A 17,550-nucleotide genomic window follows, 5' to 3' on the forward strand; every position below is an offset into this window, starting at 1 on the left:
CAATCAAGTTGCATCTAATATACGATACTTAACTTTAAGATACTACAGCAGGGGGTCACATACTCAAACGCAGCAAAGGCCCAATCAATTAGATGTATATCAGGTGCAGGCTGTATTCAATATTATTCTGTGAACCAAAACTTAAAAACTAAAAAAAGAAAGGCTCCAACAAAGGCTTTTTGTTGCCAAGCATTTATGAATAATGTAAACAATTACACACCATTTAAATTTATAACCATTTTTATTTTTAAATTTTAAAATATAACAAGTTTAGAAAATATAAGTTCAATTACAATTTTATTCATACCTTAAGAAATTTATTTAAATACATAATTTTGACTTACAAAAATAAATATTTTTTATCTACAAGTCCTTTTTTTAATTTGATTTTGATTCTGAAACCTGATCTTTTCCTCTGTACTAACATGTTAATATCTGCTTTTCCGTTTCATGTTGCAATATGAAGTATTGCATTTAATCCAGAATCTTTTATCCATGAGTGGAAGTTTGACTTATTAAGTTTCATAATAGAAAATAATTGCTCACATACATAGGTGCTTCCAAAGATTGACAATGTTTTTTTCTGTTTTAATCCCCACAGGATGTTAGAAACATTGATTTTTAGAAAAGAAATCATTAAGGTTGCGAGCCAGGTACGAAGCCTTCGCAGGCCGTATCCGGTCCCAGTTTGCGACCCCCTGTACTACAGTAATCTACCTGCCATTTGTCTGACCGTAAAAATAATGATACTTCAATTAACCAACTCTTGTGTGTCCATTGGCTTCTGGTACAGCACGATGTAATTGTACCTTCACTTATCTAATATCAGAATCATTACTTGCTTTCCTGTCATTCTTTTGGACCTATGGTCCAAAAGAATGACAGGAAAGCAAGTAATGATTCTGATATTAGATAAGTGAAGGTATAATTACATGGTGCCACTTCATTTGCCATTTCAATGTGGTTTGAGGAAAATTATGTGAGAAAACTTGACTGGCCTGCTCAGTTTCAGCCTAGTGAATTGAACTTGAATGTTGAGTGCAAGTTGCTACTATATCTATCAGAAGTACATGGACTGGTGATTACAGTGACATAATAATCATCCAAAATACCAGACTGATGTTATCAAGAATCACTATTTTCTGGTATTCTATTATGTCCTTTCTCAATGTGAGAAATAGCTTACACAATGTGATATTATCAAGCCCTGATGGAGAGCATGCCTGTAGAGATGGAAAGTGTGTTAGGATCAAAGAAAGCCTACACGCTGTTGAGATTGTGTGCAGTTTAGGTCTTGCTGAAATATAGTGCTGTCACACTACATATTTCCAATATTGTGTTTACTTTATATTAGAGTATTTATATTAAATATTTTTTTGTAATTGCTCTAGAACTAAATTTTAAAAAAATATTTTATTTATTATCAACCATATTTGTAGACCTATCCTAGTGGAATTTGGAGGAAAACAAAAAATTTCTGACTTTTACGACTTTGATTTCACTCAGTGTTTCCTGATTTTATATTTATTACTGTTCAACACACTTCTACATATATAAAGTGATGAAATTCACTATATAATACATTATAGATATTATCGTTCATATTTATTCGGTAGATAATTATAAAAAATTAGTTTGAATGACTATATACTGAGAATGAAAAGAAAAGGTTTAATATTAAGATACTACTAGTTTCGTTGAATAAATCAACTTCTTCAGGTATCACAGGCAAAGAATTATATAAAATAACAGAGACATGATAAAATTACATCAACAGATCTAGTATAAAACACAATAGCACATTTTAAAACAGGAATGCGTGCTGGAGCTCCAATTGAAGTTGACTATGTGCATGAGCTGTCACGAGTGCGCCAATACTGGACAGTGGCAATGTGTGCATCAGAAAGATTGTAGCTAAGGCTGTTGTTAATATGGGATGAATCGAGCAATATTGCTCTAGATTTGATAATCTTTCTTTCGAGTTCATCATAACACACATCGATATTAGAAGTTGGCAGCCTTCATCCGAGTTGATAGAGAAGAGAATGTGGCTAGAGAGACCGCTGGCCCTGGTCCTATTGTAAGAGATGTCTCTTTGGTCTTCTTCCATACGTAAAAGGATGGATTTAGCTGTCTGGTCGTAATATGGTTTGCCACATTTACACAAAATCTTGTAGACTCCTGGATACTGAATAGGAAGATATTTCACTTTTGGTCTACTTAATATGGAGCAAAGTTTTGGAAACGTAGTGAAGCAAGTTCTAATGTTGAATTTCTTAAGAATTTTTGCCAGTTTTGGGGAGAGAGAGAGAGAGCTGATGTTGATGATGCTGATGATGGCAATGATATAAAAGCTCTCTTGGGGGAGAAGAATCTTCAATAGCAGTTGAGCGATGGAAAGAGAAAAATTTATCAATCTTTTTAAGAGAGAAACCATTGTTGACAAAAGTACTTTTTAGTAATTGGAGTTCATTTTCAATTTCTGTTTCATCTGTTGGTTGATCTGGCCTGATGTGCCAGGGTTGAAATAATACCAAATTTTTGTGAATAGAGCTTCCATACGAAGAAGGTTCGCCTCTTGATTTGGTAATAAGGATGCTGCTTTTTCTATCTTGGTTAAGAATAGTTCTTTAGGTATGGAAGTAGGAGCGATAACAAAATTGAGACCTTTAGCAAGTACACTTTCTTCTGACGATGAAAGTAGATGGGAAGAATTATTTATTACAACTATTATAATTACAGCTATTTTGCCTGCTCTGAAATAGTTTATAATGAGGAGTAACATGGGAGTTTTCCCAGAAATAATATACATTTATTACAACTTTTTTTAAAAAGGTAGAATTATGATGGGATGTGGGACGATCCTGTAATACATTTTAGAGAATCAAATTTTCTTATGAGATTAATTTTATTTGTATTCTGGACTTTGGAAGCTTTTAGAGCGCTAATTTCTTTTAAATTGTTCCAAGATGAAGTGTCTAGAGAATTAGATAAACAGATTTAAAGCGAGGTCTTAGAGAAATAAGAGAACTATATATATATATATATATATATATATATATTATTATTATTATTATTTTTTTTTTCAATAAAATTGGTATTTGGTAGATATCATTGTAACATTTACTCATGAAAATGTCATTGTAGTGAGGAATCTTTCGTATAAATACTCTTATTTATCTATTCACACAAATCTTATTAATCTATGTAAGAAATGTTTCATTCTTTTTTTGATAACTAGATTTTCAAAACTTATTCTGAAATATCAGCAGATAGCAAAACAACCTGCAAGATGAACACTTAAGATTAATAATAAACTAGAACGAATGCAAAGCAGCTAAGGCTATAAATTGGCTTTATAGCCTTAGCTGCTTTGTCTGTAATTCAAAACAATCCAATCCAAATAATATTTTCTGTATGTTCTTGAACCTTAAGCTTTTTAATATATGTAATGCACCCACATATGAGAGCTTACAGAATTATAGCAAATTGATGTTATGTGTAGACAGGCATTGCTTATGGTATTCTATATGTTCCAATTAGAGCACAATATAAAAGGTTTTGCTTTTCAGGGAGAGACAGTGTCGTGTGTGGTTGCTGGAACATGGTGGTATTCCAGAAAATTGCCTCTTCCCCCTCGTGCTAGAATAGCTGTGAACTGTTTGTTTGCTATAGGACTTTTACAGGTATATTTTCTTATATTCTTTCATATCATACAGTGAGGTTTAAATTTTGAATTAAGTGAATTATTAATGTTAATATAATTAATATAGCCATGAATTTTTTTTGTTTTTTTTTGTGGCTCCCACCCACAAAAGACTCTATAAATCTATAGTACATTTGTACCATGGGTGGGCTAAGGATTTTTTCTTCATTTTTTCTTCATTTTATATTTTTCATATTTTTTTATGTAGTCCAGAAACCCTGCTCTAGAAACTAAACATGGAACTTTTTCAAACCAATTCAAGCCTCCAATAAGCAGGGCAGTGGTCTTGCACCTAGCAATGGAATTCATTCCCTGCCTAATTAAGACAGTCACAAACATCCATGCCCACAGCCTGTTGGTCAGACTACTCAATCAACCAGGCCAGCAAATTACAATTCATATAAATTGTGTGATGGTAAAATCTTTAATGTAAAGGCATTCATTATTTTGAATTGCTTAATGCATTTTAAGTTGACATAGAAATATCTTCCAAGAGTAATTCTGCAGAAATTTAAACAAACAAAAAAAAGATGACAGATGAGATTGTAATGTTAGCAAATCTCTCTTTTGCCTTCCCCATCAATGCAAAAGTGCCTCTGGGCTCTACCACCTACTCTTTCTCTTGTACATAAATGATCTCTCAATAACTGTCTGTAGTTTACTGGCAGTAATGTGTTCTATTCCTTTTATTCATTTGCTGATCTCTCACATTGTTCCAATATCCTGTCCCAAGCTCCAAGTATCTACAACCAGTGCCATAAACACAATCCTTCACATTCCTTAGGATACTGAGGATAACTTAGTCACTTTCAGTACTATCAAAAACACAGCCCTAACTTTTTTCATGGAAAAAAGATCTCAGTTCACCTTTCTTATACCCCCCCCCCCAAGACCAACATTTACCTTTAACCTTCCCAAGTGCAAACATTAGTTACTTCCTCAGTTTTCTAGAAACTGTGCATCCTTTTCAGTTCAAGATGCTACTTTTCACCCACATGTATACTTTGTATAAATCTCAAATTCACCCAATCTTAAAAATTATTCTAATCTTTGGAGTAGTGATCCAAGAACATCCATGAAAATTTGGGTTACTGTGAAGAGGATGGTAGTCCGTCCAATTAGCAGTTCTTTTACTGCTCACTTCAGTCATCATCTCACAGATGGTTCATTTTGGTGTTGTCTTCTATAGGTACTCCCATGGTGGCTGCTCCACTGAACAGATATCCATTATTCCTTCAACTTCAGACCAACTGAATCTGCTTCTTTCTTTTTCTGTTTCAACTCTTCAAAATATACATATCAGTGGGTTCCTTCTCTTTCAACCCTTGTTTACAATACCAATTTGCTGTAGGATCTGAAACCTGTCATATTTAGGATTTATATTAAAAGAAAAAAAAGGAGAATTAAAGATATACTCTCTCTCTTGAATTGCTGTAAATAAGATACAGCAATTAAAAATATACTCTTGAATTTAATTGCTGTAACTAAGATACAGCAATTAAAGATATACTCTTGAATTACTGTAACTAAGATATGTTTTTAATTAATAAGTTTTAATTGTATTTTAAGTATCTTGAATGTATTTTATTTAAATTGGATGGATTAGTGAATAAATAAAATAGTTAACTTAGTGTCTGCAGTAAGCAGTGAAGGCATTAAGACCCTTTATTCAACTTTGACCATTCAACAATTCTGTTTGATACAGTGCATGTGAGGTAAATTTTTTGGCAAATATGAGCAGCTTGTAGGAGAAAGGAAAAGTATTAATGGAGTAAGAATTTGTCAAAAATTCATTTTAATTTGACTCTGGAGAAGCAGAAGTTAATGAATGTCAGAAAATAAAGATTGTGATATGTAGAAGAAAGAGAGACTATGAATGAAAGTGTTAGGGTGCATGACTGAGATATAGTGTGGAAGAGGCGAGAACATGATAGGAAAATAGTGGAAAAAGAGTGTGATACAAGGTTAGAAATATTAAGGTTTTGATGGAGCCTCATAATGCTAAGTGGGAAGCTAGAGAGATTGAAAAAGTACTTAGTAACTGTCAGGAAAGGTGAGCAGGGAAAGAAATACAAGAAAAAATAAAGGTGAGAAAGGACAGCAAGAATAAAAAAAAGAATGGTGTACAGTGATTCTCTGATTTTAGGATGTGTTAGATGATTGAGTAACAAATTTTTTTTTTGAAAGTGAAGGCCTTTATTATAAGCAGGTAGAGCAATGTAGATGATATGATTTGTGCTGGTAAGAACAAATGACTTGAAAGAAGCTAACCATAGTACGAGAGAAGATATAAAAGAGGCAGAAAAGAAGAGCAGAAGAATCAACTGCGAGTCTATTGCCAAGGTGAAGGAAGTGTAATTCAGTGAGCATACTATTAAGAGATACTGTTTTGATGGCAGAAAGGATTCATTCTTGTAGGATATTGAATTGATTTGGTTTCAGGAATCTGGAGAAATTGTTCATTGAAAAAGCAATGTATTGTTGGCATTGTAATTAAATGAGAGAGAAATAGTTTGTGGAAGGGATAATTCCAAGAGGAGTAGTTGGTTTTGTCAGATAGGAAAAGTGATGACAATGGCTGTGCAAAGGAAAGGAATTTGGTCGTGGAATCAACTCGGGCTGCTTATTTGAATGGGTCAGCTTTTAAGAGTTGCTTGACTATCAGTTAGGCTGGTGATTTGGTTATCAGGGATGTTCATTATTGCCAGAAACATTAGAAATAAATGGAAAGAATTCCTGGCATTAGTAAATGCAAATAAATAGACACCAAAAATTGTTGACATTAGTGAGACCTGGCTGACAGAAGAGGATATTCCTACAGAGGAAGTAATGCTAATCCAACTAGACTAGAGATTGGTAAGGACAGTGATAGGATGGATAATACAGGCAAAAAATCTTATAGATATAAGAACTATGATTATGATTAACTTCAACTATGGAATATAGACTCGAGGGAAGGAGAAAGTTTGGAAGTGGAGGGAAAGATAATTTATAGATTTACTGAGGGAAAACTTCCTTAAATGGCACATGATGGAAGGAACTCATTCTACAAGAGAAGTTAAATCTGGTGATAACTTCTGAAAAACTGTTTGCAAGTGATGTGGTGAAAGGATTATATTGGTGGAATTGAAATTGGTGAAAGTGATCATGTAGTTTTAACTTGGGTGGTGACAAATCATATAGTAGTTTTGTTATATGTGATTATATATTATAATCAACTGTAAACGGTTGATTATAAATAACTGAGAAGACAGTTTACAGCTATGCTATGGTGTGACAAACTCCATGATAGATGAATCAGCAATGCATGGGAGATGATCAGGGACATCTGAAGAAAGCTATAATTGACTGCATCTCCAGATTTAGGAGAAGAAATTATTGCAAGTGAATTAAATGGATGAACAAAAAAAAAATTTAAAGCAAGAGTTATATATATATATATATATATATGTAGAAAGTATATGTAGAATATATATATATATATATATATATGTAGAATATATATATATGTAGAATATATATATATATATGTAGAATATATATATATATATATATATATATATATATATATATATATAACTCTTGCTTTAAATTTTTTTGTTCATCCATTTAACTCACTTATAATAGTTGTGTATACACACACACAGGGGTGAGTCAAAATGACATGAGAAATTTCTGCCTATTCTTACAAAGAAACTATTTGCGATAGGAAAATGCAGCATGCAGGAATTGAAAAAGAAACTCAGTTTTAGATTACCCATGCGCATACAAGAATGTGTTTTGATAGCTACCACTAGAGCATTTGGCCATTGTAGAAAAAGACAAGATGGCAAGTGGACCAGAGCATGTTTTTTGCATTTTAGAGCTTCATAGCACAAAGTCTGTTATTACCGTGTAGTGAGCATTTAGAAGAAAGTACGGAAATGAGCCTCCTGCTGTGAATTTCATTTGTAAGTGGTACAACAAATTCCAAAACACTGGCTTTATCTGTAAAGGGATGAGTCCTGGCCAACTGCATGTGAGTGATGAAACAATTGATTGTGTTCGACAGTTGTTTCTTTGAAGTCCGATGAAGATAACATGACAATGTGGTTGTGAGCAAAACTTACCACAGAAAACAGCATGGAGAAGCAAGTGGACCAGAACATGTTTTTTGCATTTTAGAGCTTCATAGCACAAAGTCTGTTATTACCGTGTAGTGAGCATTTAGAAGAAAGTACGGAAATGAGCCTCCTGCTGTGAATTTCATTCGTAAGTGGTACAACAAATTCCAAAACACTGGCTGTATCTGTAAAGGGATGAGTCCTGGCCAACTGCATGTGAGTGATGAAACAGTTGATTGTGTTCGACAGTTGTTTCTTTGAAGTCCGATGAAGATAACATGATAGTGTGGCTGTGAGCAAAACTTACCACAGTAAACAGCATGGAGAATTCTGCAAATTCTCCATCCATATAATTTACACTTACTGCAGGCTATTATGCCAAATGATAAGCTGGCCCACTTCTTAGTTAGGCTGGTGATTTGGTGACCTTAGTTAGGCTGGTGACCCATTCTCTTTCGAAGAATGGGTTTCGGTGACAAAGCCACTTTTCATTTGTCAGGAAAAGTGAACTAACACAACATCTGTGCATGAGGTTCTGAAACTCCAAATACAGATGTTGAACATTCAAGAGACAGTCCAAAGATAAATGTGTTTTGTGCCCTGACAGAAGATAGTTTATGGACCTTTCATATTTGTTGAAAAAAAAAATGTAACTGGAATTGTGTACTCTGACATGTTGGAGATATGGCTGTTGCCACAACTTTTGAATGACAGATCCACTACTGTCTTTCATCAAGATGGAGCACTGCTGCACATCCAACTTCCTGGCAGATGGATAGGCTGAATGGGTCTCCTACAGTATGGCTTGCATGGTCACCAGACCTTACTCCCCTAGATTTTTGCACTCTGACGGTATTTAGAGGACAAAGTTTATGTGCCACCTTTGCCACAAAACTTAGTTGATCTGAAAGATCGCATTATTGCATAGCTTTGGAAATGATTGATCGTCAGATGTTGGTTTCTATGTGGCAAGGAGTTATGTATTGTATTGACATGTGCTGTGCAACACGTGGTCCACACATTGAACTTTTATGTGCCACCTTCACCAAAAACTTTGGTTGATCTGAAGGATAGATAACATATGCAGAGCTTTAGAAATGATTGATCATCAGATGTTGGGTTCTATGTGGTTCAATGTGCGCAACGGTGCACACATTGAACTTTTATGAATTAGGTTTTTATGAGCAAAAACTGTTTCGGTTAACTATTTCAACTAATGCAAGTTTCGTATTGTTCAATAAATGTTTCTAATCCCTCATATCATTCCATCAAGATAAATGTAATGACAAAAACACATTGAATGGTATATTAAAAAAAAAAAACTAGACATGGAGAGTAATAACGGCCGTGGAGAGTTGAAATTAGACTGAAGGAGTCTGAACATTCTGAAGGGCATCAGAGTTTTCATTATGTGACAAGTAAAAGCAAGAATAATCATCAAGGATAATCTTGGTGAATTCAGATGAGAGGAAAGTTGAATGTACAGCAAATACTAAGTTATTTTGTACTTTGGCAGGTATATATTCCACACAGATCCATTAGTTCTGTAAGTTTTCTGTCTTATATGAAAAGATAGAAATGGATGAAGTAGAAGTATTAAAGATACTGCAAGAACTTGATGCAAACATTGCAGTGGGATTGGATAGGATATAAAAATGGGTGCAAAGGGAGAATTAGCAATGCCCTAATCTGATTTATTTTTTAACTTGAATTTATACATGAACATTCCCAATGAGTGGAAGGAAGGCAAGATAATTCCATTATACTAGTGTGGAGATAGCAGGCAGTTATAGACCAATCTGTATCAATAGAGTAATTATTAAAGTATTTCATGGTTTTATCAAAAATCACATCCAGGTGTGGATTCTAGAGGGTAACAGCATTGTTTTGTTAAGGATAGGTCTTGCTTTAGCAATATGTTCATATCCACAAATGTGATAGCAAAGTTGGACAAGAGGATTTTTTCAAGGTATTTGGCAGGATTCCACATAGGTTATTATACAAACTGAAAGAGGGGATGGGTATGCAAAATAAGTTTGTGATATGGATTGGAGAATGGCTGTCTGATAGGACAATGTAGAATGTCACAGAATTATGTTTTGATCATTCCTGTTCAATTTAATCTTATACAGAATCCTTGCAGGTTGACTTGAATGAATAACAGAATGTATGGTTAATGTCAATGAATGTCAGCTTAATGTTACTGTGCAAAGATTATGCAGTTTGGACTAAAGTTTTTGCAGGTTGAGTATCATATTAATAAGGAAAGTTGCAAATGGTTGAAGCTGGGGACCTAGTGGTGATGATAGGTAGTGAGTTAGTTTAGAAGCTACATATCATAATGTGGTCAATTCATATAATTTAACTGCTATTTTAAAGATAATACTAACTTATAGGAATAAAGAAATAATTCTTCCACTATAAAGCACTACTATGCTCAGATATGGTCACCTGGGTTCCTTGGGAATATGGGACACTTGAAAAGATTCAGCAGCAGGTCACCAAGATAACAATTTTGTGTATGAATGTAGTGTTCAGCCAAAGGAATGTAGTGTTCAAAGTTTGAAAAAGTTAAAGATATAGAAGAACGATGGGAGGCATGATCATCATTATCTTCATTCAAAGGGACAGTTCCTGTCACTATGGAGAGTTCCCTCTTCCAGCTTTCTTTTAGTAGCATAGCTTACAACCTTTTCTGGTTAAATCAAATACCTCGTCTAAGTATGTGCCATCCTCTTCTTCTTTTTCTTGGTATCTTCCCTTCTAATTCATTTATTTTTCCATAAGTTTTTGAGGAATTTCATTTTTCTTCCTATGATTGTCTTCAGTACTTGGCTCCTTTATTTCACACAAGAATTCTTTGTTGGTGTTCCTTTCTTGCCAATTTACTCCTAGTAATACTCTCTGACAGTACATTTCAGATGCTTCAGTTCTTTTCAGTGTTTTGCTGTTATAGCATAAGTCTCACAATCATTTAAGAATATACTCCAAACGTTTTTATATATCTTTGTCACATATCTAATCAAAAATATCTGGATGCCTGCTCATCTCAACTCTAATATGAAAGAGTTGGGATGAACTGGTCCACCCTTTGCTGCCTTCAGTTTTCTAGAAAGGCTTTCCACTAGATTTTGATATATTGCTGTGATAATTCCTTATCCATTCTTCCAGAAAAGAATCAGTGAGGTTGGTTACTGATATCAGACAATTAAGCCTGTCTCACATTCAGTGTTCCAATTCATCCCACATGTATTTGATGGGATTGAGATCAGGTTCTGGGCTCTGTGCATGCCAGTCATGTTCAAACCCCCATTTCATGAAATCATTCCTGCACAGATATCGCTTTGTGGATGGGAGCATTGTTGTGTTGATACAGGAAAAAGGTCTTCACCTTTTTCCAAAATGTTTCCAACTTTATGGCAACTGAACTGTTGCCATAAAGTTGGAAACACAGAATTGTCTATAATGTCATTATAGTCACCTGTCAAGATTCCATGTTACTGGGACTGTGTGTGTGTGTGGTGGGGGAGGTCCAAACCATGATGCCTCTTCCACCAAACTTCACAGTTGCCACAACACATTTGGACAGGCAGCTTTCTCCTGGCATCTACCAAACAACCCATAGTTGTTTATTGGGCTGCAGATGATGAAGCATGATTCATCACTGCAGAAAATGCATTTCCACTGCTCCAGAGTACAGTAGCAGTGAACTTTCCACTCAGTGTTTGCTGTTGCCCTTGCTTGTGCATGGCCATTAGAAATCTATGTTCTTTAGCTTCTGATGAATAGTCAAGGTGCTGGTGTTGCTTGCTGGGGCATTTTGGAACTTGTGATCTTGCTTGCTGTGATTTTATGTGGCTTTCTAGATTGCAGTTGTGCTGCTGTTGCTGTTATGCATTTCCACTTATAATAATAACATAATTTACAGTTGATCAGGGCAGCTTCAGCAAGGCAAAAAATTTCCCAAACTGAGTTGTAGCAAAAGTAGCATTCTATGACAGTGCCATGTCAAAAGTCACTGAATCAGTATGACCCATTTTACTGTTAATGTTTTGTCTATTAAGATTGCAAGACTGTGCTTCCTTAGTATAAAAGAAATAGCCATATCGATTACTGCAAAGGAGTGTTCAGATATTTTTGATCAGATAGTGTATCTTATCATAATAAATGATCTCATTGTCTGTAATACGTCTTTTGCCATAGCATTTTCTCTTTGTATTTCCAACTTACATCTTCTGTCTTGAATAGTTCCTGTTTCATCTATTTTATTTTGTTCTTCTGAACTCACTACCATTATTTTAGTTTTTGCTGCAGATATGAGAGATATGATAGAAACATATAAATTGAGAAGCGAATCTTACATTATAAATGCAAGGGTTTAATGCCCATTTATAAGGCCTCAGTGAACATTAAAACTAGTTTGAACAGTGAACCATCCCAATGCATGGGAAGCATACTAACATATATAGCATTTTGTATGAAGTCACCATACAAAGCCTCTATGTAGTATCTTAGTCATGAAGATATTTCATGCATACCCCCTTTTTCCCCCCTCATGCTTGGATAGAACAAGTATAATTTATTCTCAGATCTATTCTTATTGTTAATAAAATATAGCCTCTTAAAATTGGAAAATCTCAAAAAAAAGTCTTCAATGGGAGCACCCTATAGATAGAGTTTTCAATGCTTTGTTTGTTATTTTATTCATCTGGCCTTCAACTGTGTAATGACATTTCCACAGGTACTGCATACACACAACGTATATTTTTTAAATCACCATGAAAAATCCTTTAAAACAATATGGCGTTTAATGTTGTACAACAAGCTCTTCCCCCCCCCCCTTTCCTCCCTAAAGATGCTAGATGAAAAAGTTTAGTAGGATATATGTTAATGCCAAACAGCATATCATTCTTGTAAATTTACTGACCTGGTTGGCCAAGTGCTAGTGTTATTGCACTCCAACCAACAGGTTGGAGTGCAACATGTTCAAATCCTGCCATGGGCATGAATATTTGTGATTGTCTTTAGGTGGGAAATGAATTCCAGCACCCAGTATGAGACCACTACCTTTATTGAAGGTCTGAAGTAGCATATTTGATCTCAAGAGCAAAGTTTCTGGATTATGGAAAAATAAAGAAAAAATATATATAATTTTATAGTAAAAATTAAAAACACTTAGTCTACACACATTTCTTATTATAGGTTTACAACCTTTTGTGGATGAGAGTCATAAAAAATTTTTGATATACTCATACATAATCTCTCTTATAAGTGTATAGGATAATCACATATTCATTGGACATCCTGTTTTAAGTGTTAAGCTTAGCCATTAACCTGATTCCATAGACCAAGAAGTTAATTGTAATGATTGCTTTATTGGGTTGCTTTATTTTAATATGCTTAATTACACTTGAAGATCTAGAATGCATAAAGCTTTTTCAGCAATTCATATTGTAGTAACTGTTGAAGCAATCCATATTAAATTTAGTTTAATCCTTTATGCATATCTGCAGGGAGACGTGTTTTGCATTATGGGAGATACTGAGATAGGAGTGATGTTATCTTGCTCCACCTTTGCAACGAGTTGCCTGGTGTTGTACTACCTTACCCCAGTCCTGAAGATACTTTCAGGCACAAACTTTGTTTGCTCACACTTAGATAAAGGATTAAACTAAATTTATTATAGTCTAACCAGGTGAAAAATAAACTTTCAACAATCCATATTAAAGTTGCTGTTTAATATTTTTTGTGAAAAACAGCACAAAAGCACTGTGCTGTCTTCAACAAAATATCATAATTGTAAAATACATTTTTATGAAGTGTTTGTTAAAATTTAAATAAGATTAATGAAAAGTTTTATTCTGAATTTTGGTTTTAGGTTTGTTTAGGTATTGCTACACTGTTGCTGTATGTTCCTAAACCTTTAGCTGCTAGTCACCAGGCCGGAGCTCTTTCATTGCTCTCCACTGCAATTTGGCTTACCCATGAATTAAAACTACTTCGGATAGTTCCAAAGTAACCACTACCGGGAGATATGCTTTTGTTATGCCTGCATAAAATATAAGAAATATATTTTATTGCTGTTTTTTTTAATGGAAATTTTATGAAAGAATAAAAAGTTACCGATCAAAAAAATAGTTTTTTGATACCTTTTGCTAGTTTAATGTGCTGCTATAAAATATGTAACAGTATTTCATTACCCAAAACTTGCTTACAATTTGATATGCTAGATAATTGATCATTAGTGCGCATGAATTTTGTCCTAAAATACTAACATGATATAGCAGAGCACTAGTAGTAAACACTTGTCTGTATTAATGAAAAAGTCAAATTTGTAAAAAAAAAAAAAAAAAAAAAAAATTCAAAATATTGAATTTATCGGTTTTATATGAGATACATGTTTAAAACCACTTTTTCTTTATCCCCATATTCCACATATTTTTGCCCATATAGCATCCTGAATACATTAGTGGTGGTGTCATTGTATGTCACAAGTCTTCCATGATGTTGAAACAGTTATTACTGCCAAAGGTAGGAAAACCTGTTATGTAAATCTACATGTGCTCATGATTTTTCATTTAGTTAGGTTAGTGCATAATTCCCAACTGGTGGTGTGAACCCAAGAGGTCCTGAGAGGTGTTCTAAGAGATTTTCTCTAAAACTGTAATGGCATCTGCTTAAACTTACGCTGATATATTTTTGTAAACTACAAACAAGTTGAATTTATATGGGTCAGATCATAATTTTTATTTAGTTATGGTTCAGATCATGTGTCCCAACCACATCTGAAAAAAGCAAGCATGCATGACAGAATGTTAGCAAAATGGGGGGGAGGGGGCATGTGCGTGTCGATGTGTACTATCATGTTGTGTCGTTCAATCTTGCGTTAGATAAACTCCAGTAAATGTTAGAGTTGAACATTATATAGTATGAACTTGATTTTAATGTCAATCCATAGTATTTTTAAACTTTAAAAATCATTACAGATTGTTGGTTTAAAAAAACATAGGAAAAAATATTGAAATACAAGTTAATGAAAATACTCTAATAGTAATACTGTTTATTTAAGGCCACATATTTCAGCCTGAATATTATCAGTTTATTATCATTCCCATCACATGCCTCTTTCTAGAAAGAGGCATTAAGTCTCTTCCTATTAATATAGCTGATAAAATTCGTTTAGAAACCAGCAATGTTCTGAATCGAAAGAAAACCTTATATAGCAATCTTATAAAAACAGAACTAGCGGCAATCAATTCGTTAAAAGCTAATCAAGATATAATTATAACAAAATCGGACAAAGGTAATGCCACTGTCGTCCTTGACAGATCAACTTGCATCCATCAGATGAATCAACTAGTTTCTGATAGCAGCACGTATCAGCTTGTAAACTATAATCCCACTAACAGAATAAAGGAAAAAAAAACTGAGAAAGTACTTAAGTCAGTCACTTCTTGGCCGTCAGACACTGTTAAAAAATTTATACCCCATTACGCCTGTTCTCCCAGAATATATGGTGTTCCTAAAGTACACAAACAAAAGATTCACAACTTTGGCCGATAGTTGAAGGAATGGACAGCCCTAATTATCGCAAAAAATCACAACTTCGGCCGATAGTTGAAGGAATAGACAGCCCTAATTATCACCTAGCCAAAAAATTAGCATCAACACTCAAGGAGTTGGTAGGTCATTACCCCTCCTATATAATGAACACACAACACTTTATAAGCAAAATTAAAAAATAACACTCGGCAAAGATGATTTATTAGTCAGTTTTGACGTTTCTACCCTTTTCCCAAATGTCCCAATCAATGACACAATTCTTTTACAGAACAAATTTCCGCTTGACGTTACTGCCCTCTTTGTCCACGTACTACATTCCGGTTACTTCGTGTGGTAAAATAAATTTTACTAAAAAAAAAAAGGTACGGCCATGGGCTCACCTATCCCCCCAATTGCTAACTTTTATATGAAAATTTTTGAGCAAAGTGCTCTTGATTCCTTTACTCTAAAACCTGCAATATGGCTTAGATACGTTGACGATGTTTTCATTAGCTGGCTACACGGTCGACAAACTTTAAACACATTCCTTAGCCACCTGAACATATACAATTTACTATTGAAATTGAAAATCAGAATTCGCTCCTGTTCCTGGATACACTGGTCACAAGTCTTCCCTCAGGCAGTCTATCCTTCACAGTTTACCACAAACCGATACATACTGGCCAATATATATATATATGCTAACTCATATCACCACCCGTTTCAAAATTTGGAGTCATTAACACCCTTAAAAACAGAGTGATAACAATTTGCTTTAATCAACAAGCTCTTAAACAAGAATTAAAGATTATTAGCAACACATTTATAATAATGACTACAACAAAAATATTATTATTAAAGAATTTGGATGGCACATATCTTCATAAAACTTCATCAAAAAAGAATATAGATTACAGTAAAACCATAGCCATCCCATACATTAAAGGGTTATCAGAAAAACAATAGAATCCTACACCATTATAATCTTAATGCCACATTATAATCTTTTAAACCACCTATACAATTAAAAAATATATTCAACTCCTCTAAGGATCCTCTCCTCCCATTGGCACATTCTGGAGTTTATTGCATCTACTGCACCTGAAACATACTTTATATTGGTGAAACTGGACTTACAATCCTTATATGTAAAAAAAATAAAAAAAAAAATAAAAATAAAGAACACAAAAGACATTAAATATAACAATTTTGGTGAAGCTGGCCTCTCAGATCACGCTCTTAACACCTACACCAAATTGATTGGAAAAGTAACTGCTCTTTACATCATACAAAAACCTGGTATGAAAGAAAATTTAAAGAAGCCTATGAAATTCTGATTAACCACCCTAATCTTAACAATAATGGTGGCATAAAAATTCCAAGAATTTGGATGGCACATATTCAGCCTACTTAGTTTCCAGCATACTTTAGGACTTGAAGCAATTTTCAGCTTTTATTGGAAACTTCCATACCAATTGGTTGAAATTTATATGTATAATCACATAGTTTTCTATATATATATATATATATATATATATATATATATATATATATATAAATTAGTTTAAATGACTGATACCGAGAGATAAAGAGGTGACATGGTTTATTTAAAAAGATACTACTAGTTTACTAGTTTCGTTGAATGGCTCAACTTCTTCAGGCATCACAATCAAAGAAATATACAAAAAATAACAGACTCATTTTTTGTATATTTCTTTGATTGTGATACCTGAAGAAGTTGATCCATTCAATGAAACTAGTAAACTAGTATCTTTTTAAATAAACCATGTCACCTCTTTATCTCTCGGTATCAGTCATTTAAACTAATTTATATTTTCTACCGAGTAAAAATGAACAGTCACAATATATAAACATGTTGCTCTCCAGTCCAGTTTAATTTTGTAACCTAATTACCTTGATGGACCTGTGATTTAAGTCAGGATTTCTCCATGACTGCAGGTCGTAAAGAGTCCAGCTGTTCCTGTCTTGGGCCTTTCTTCTCCATTTTCTTCCGACTTTCTTAATCATTGGATCTCCCCACCTTAAGGTTGGTCTTCCTGGTTTCCTTTTGGTATCTCTCGGATACCAGTTTGTAACTCTGACTGTCCATCTGTTGTCTTTCATTCTGGCGAGATGTCCTGCCCATCTCCTTTTGCTATTGTAGATTGCTTTTATTACATCTGTGAATCCAGCCTTCCT

The 17,550-nt window shown here is 34.0% G+C and overlaps 1 protein-coding gene across 2 annotated transcripts in view; it reads left to right on the forward strand.

The window, feature by feature from the left end:
* The window catches only part of LOC150107256 (heme A synthase COX15), a 159,849-nt gene extending 143,101 nt beyond the window's left edge, over positions 1-16,748 (forward strand). The window contains exons 9-10 of one of the 2 annotated variants that reach the window (XM_090391761.1): positions 3,573-3,686; positions 13,688-16,748. In XM_090391761.1, the coding sequence (XP_090247887.1) occupies positions 3,573-3,686; positions 13,688-13,828 (255 nt within the window). In that variant the 3' untranslated portion in view covers positions 13,829-16,748. Of the gene's footprint in view, positions 1-3,572; positions 3,687-13,687 lie in introns of those variants that run through there. The other variant, XM_090391762.1, reaches the window with a different exon arrangement.
* Positions 16,749-17,550: the final 802 nt, after the last annotated feature.

The sequence above is a fragment of the Typopeltis vanoorti genome, chromosome 4 (assembly GCF_054136105.1).
Source record: "Typopeltis vanoorti isolate ZY-2024b chromosome 4, IOZ_Tvanoo_1.0, whole genome shotgun sequence".
NCBI lineage: Eukaryota > Metazoa > Arthropoda > Arachnida > Uropygi > Thelyphonidae > Typopeltis > Typopeltis vanoorti.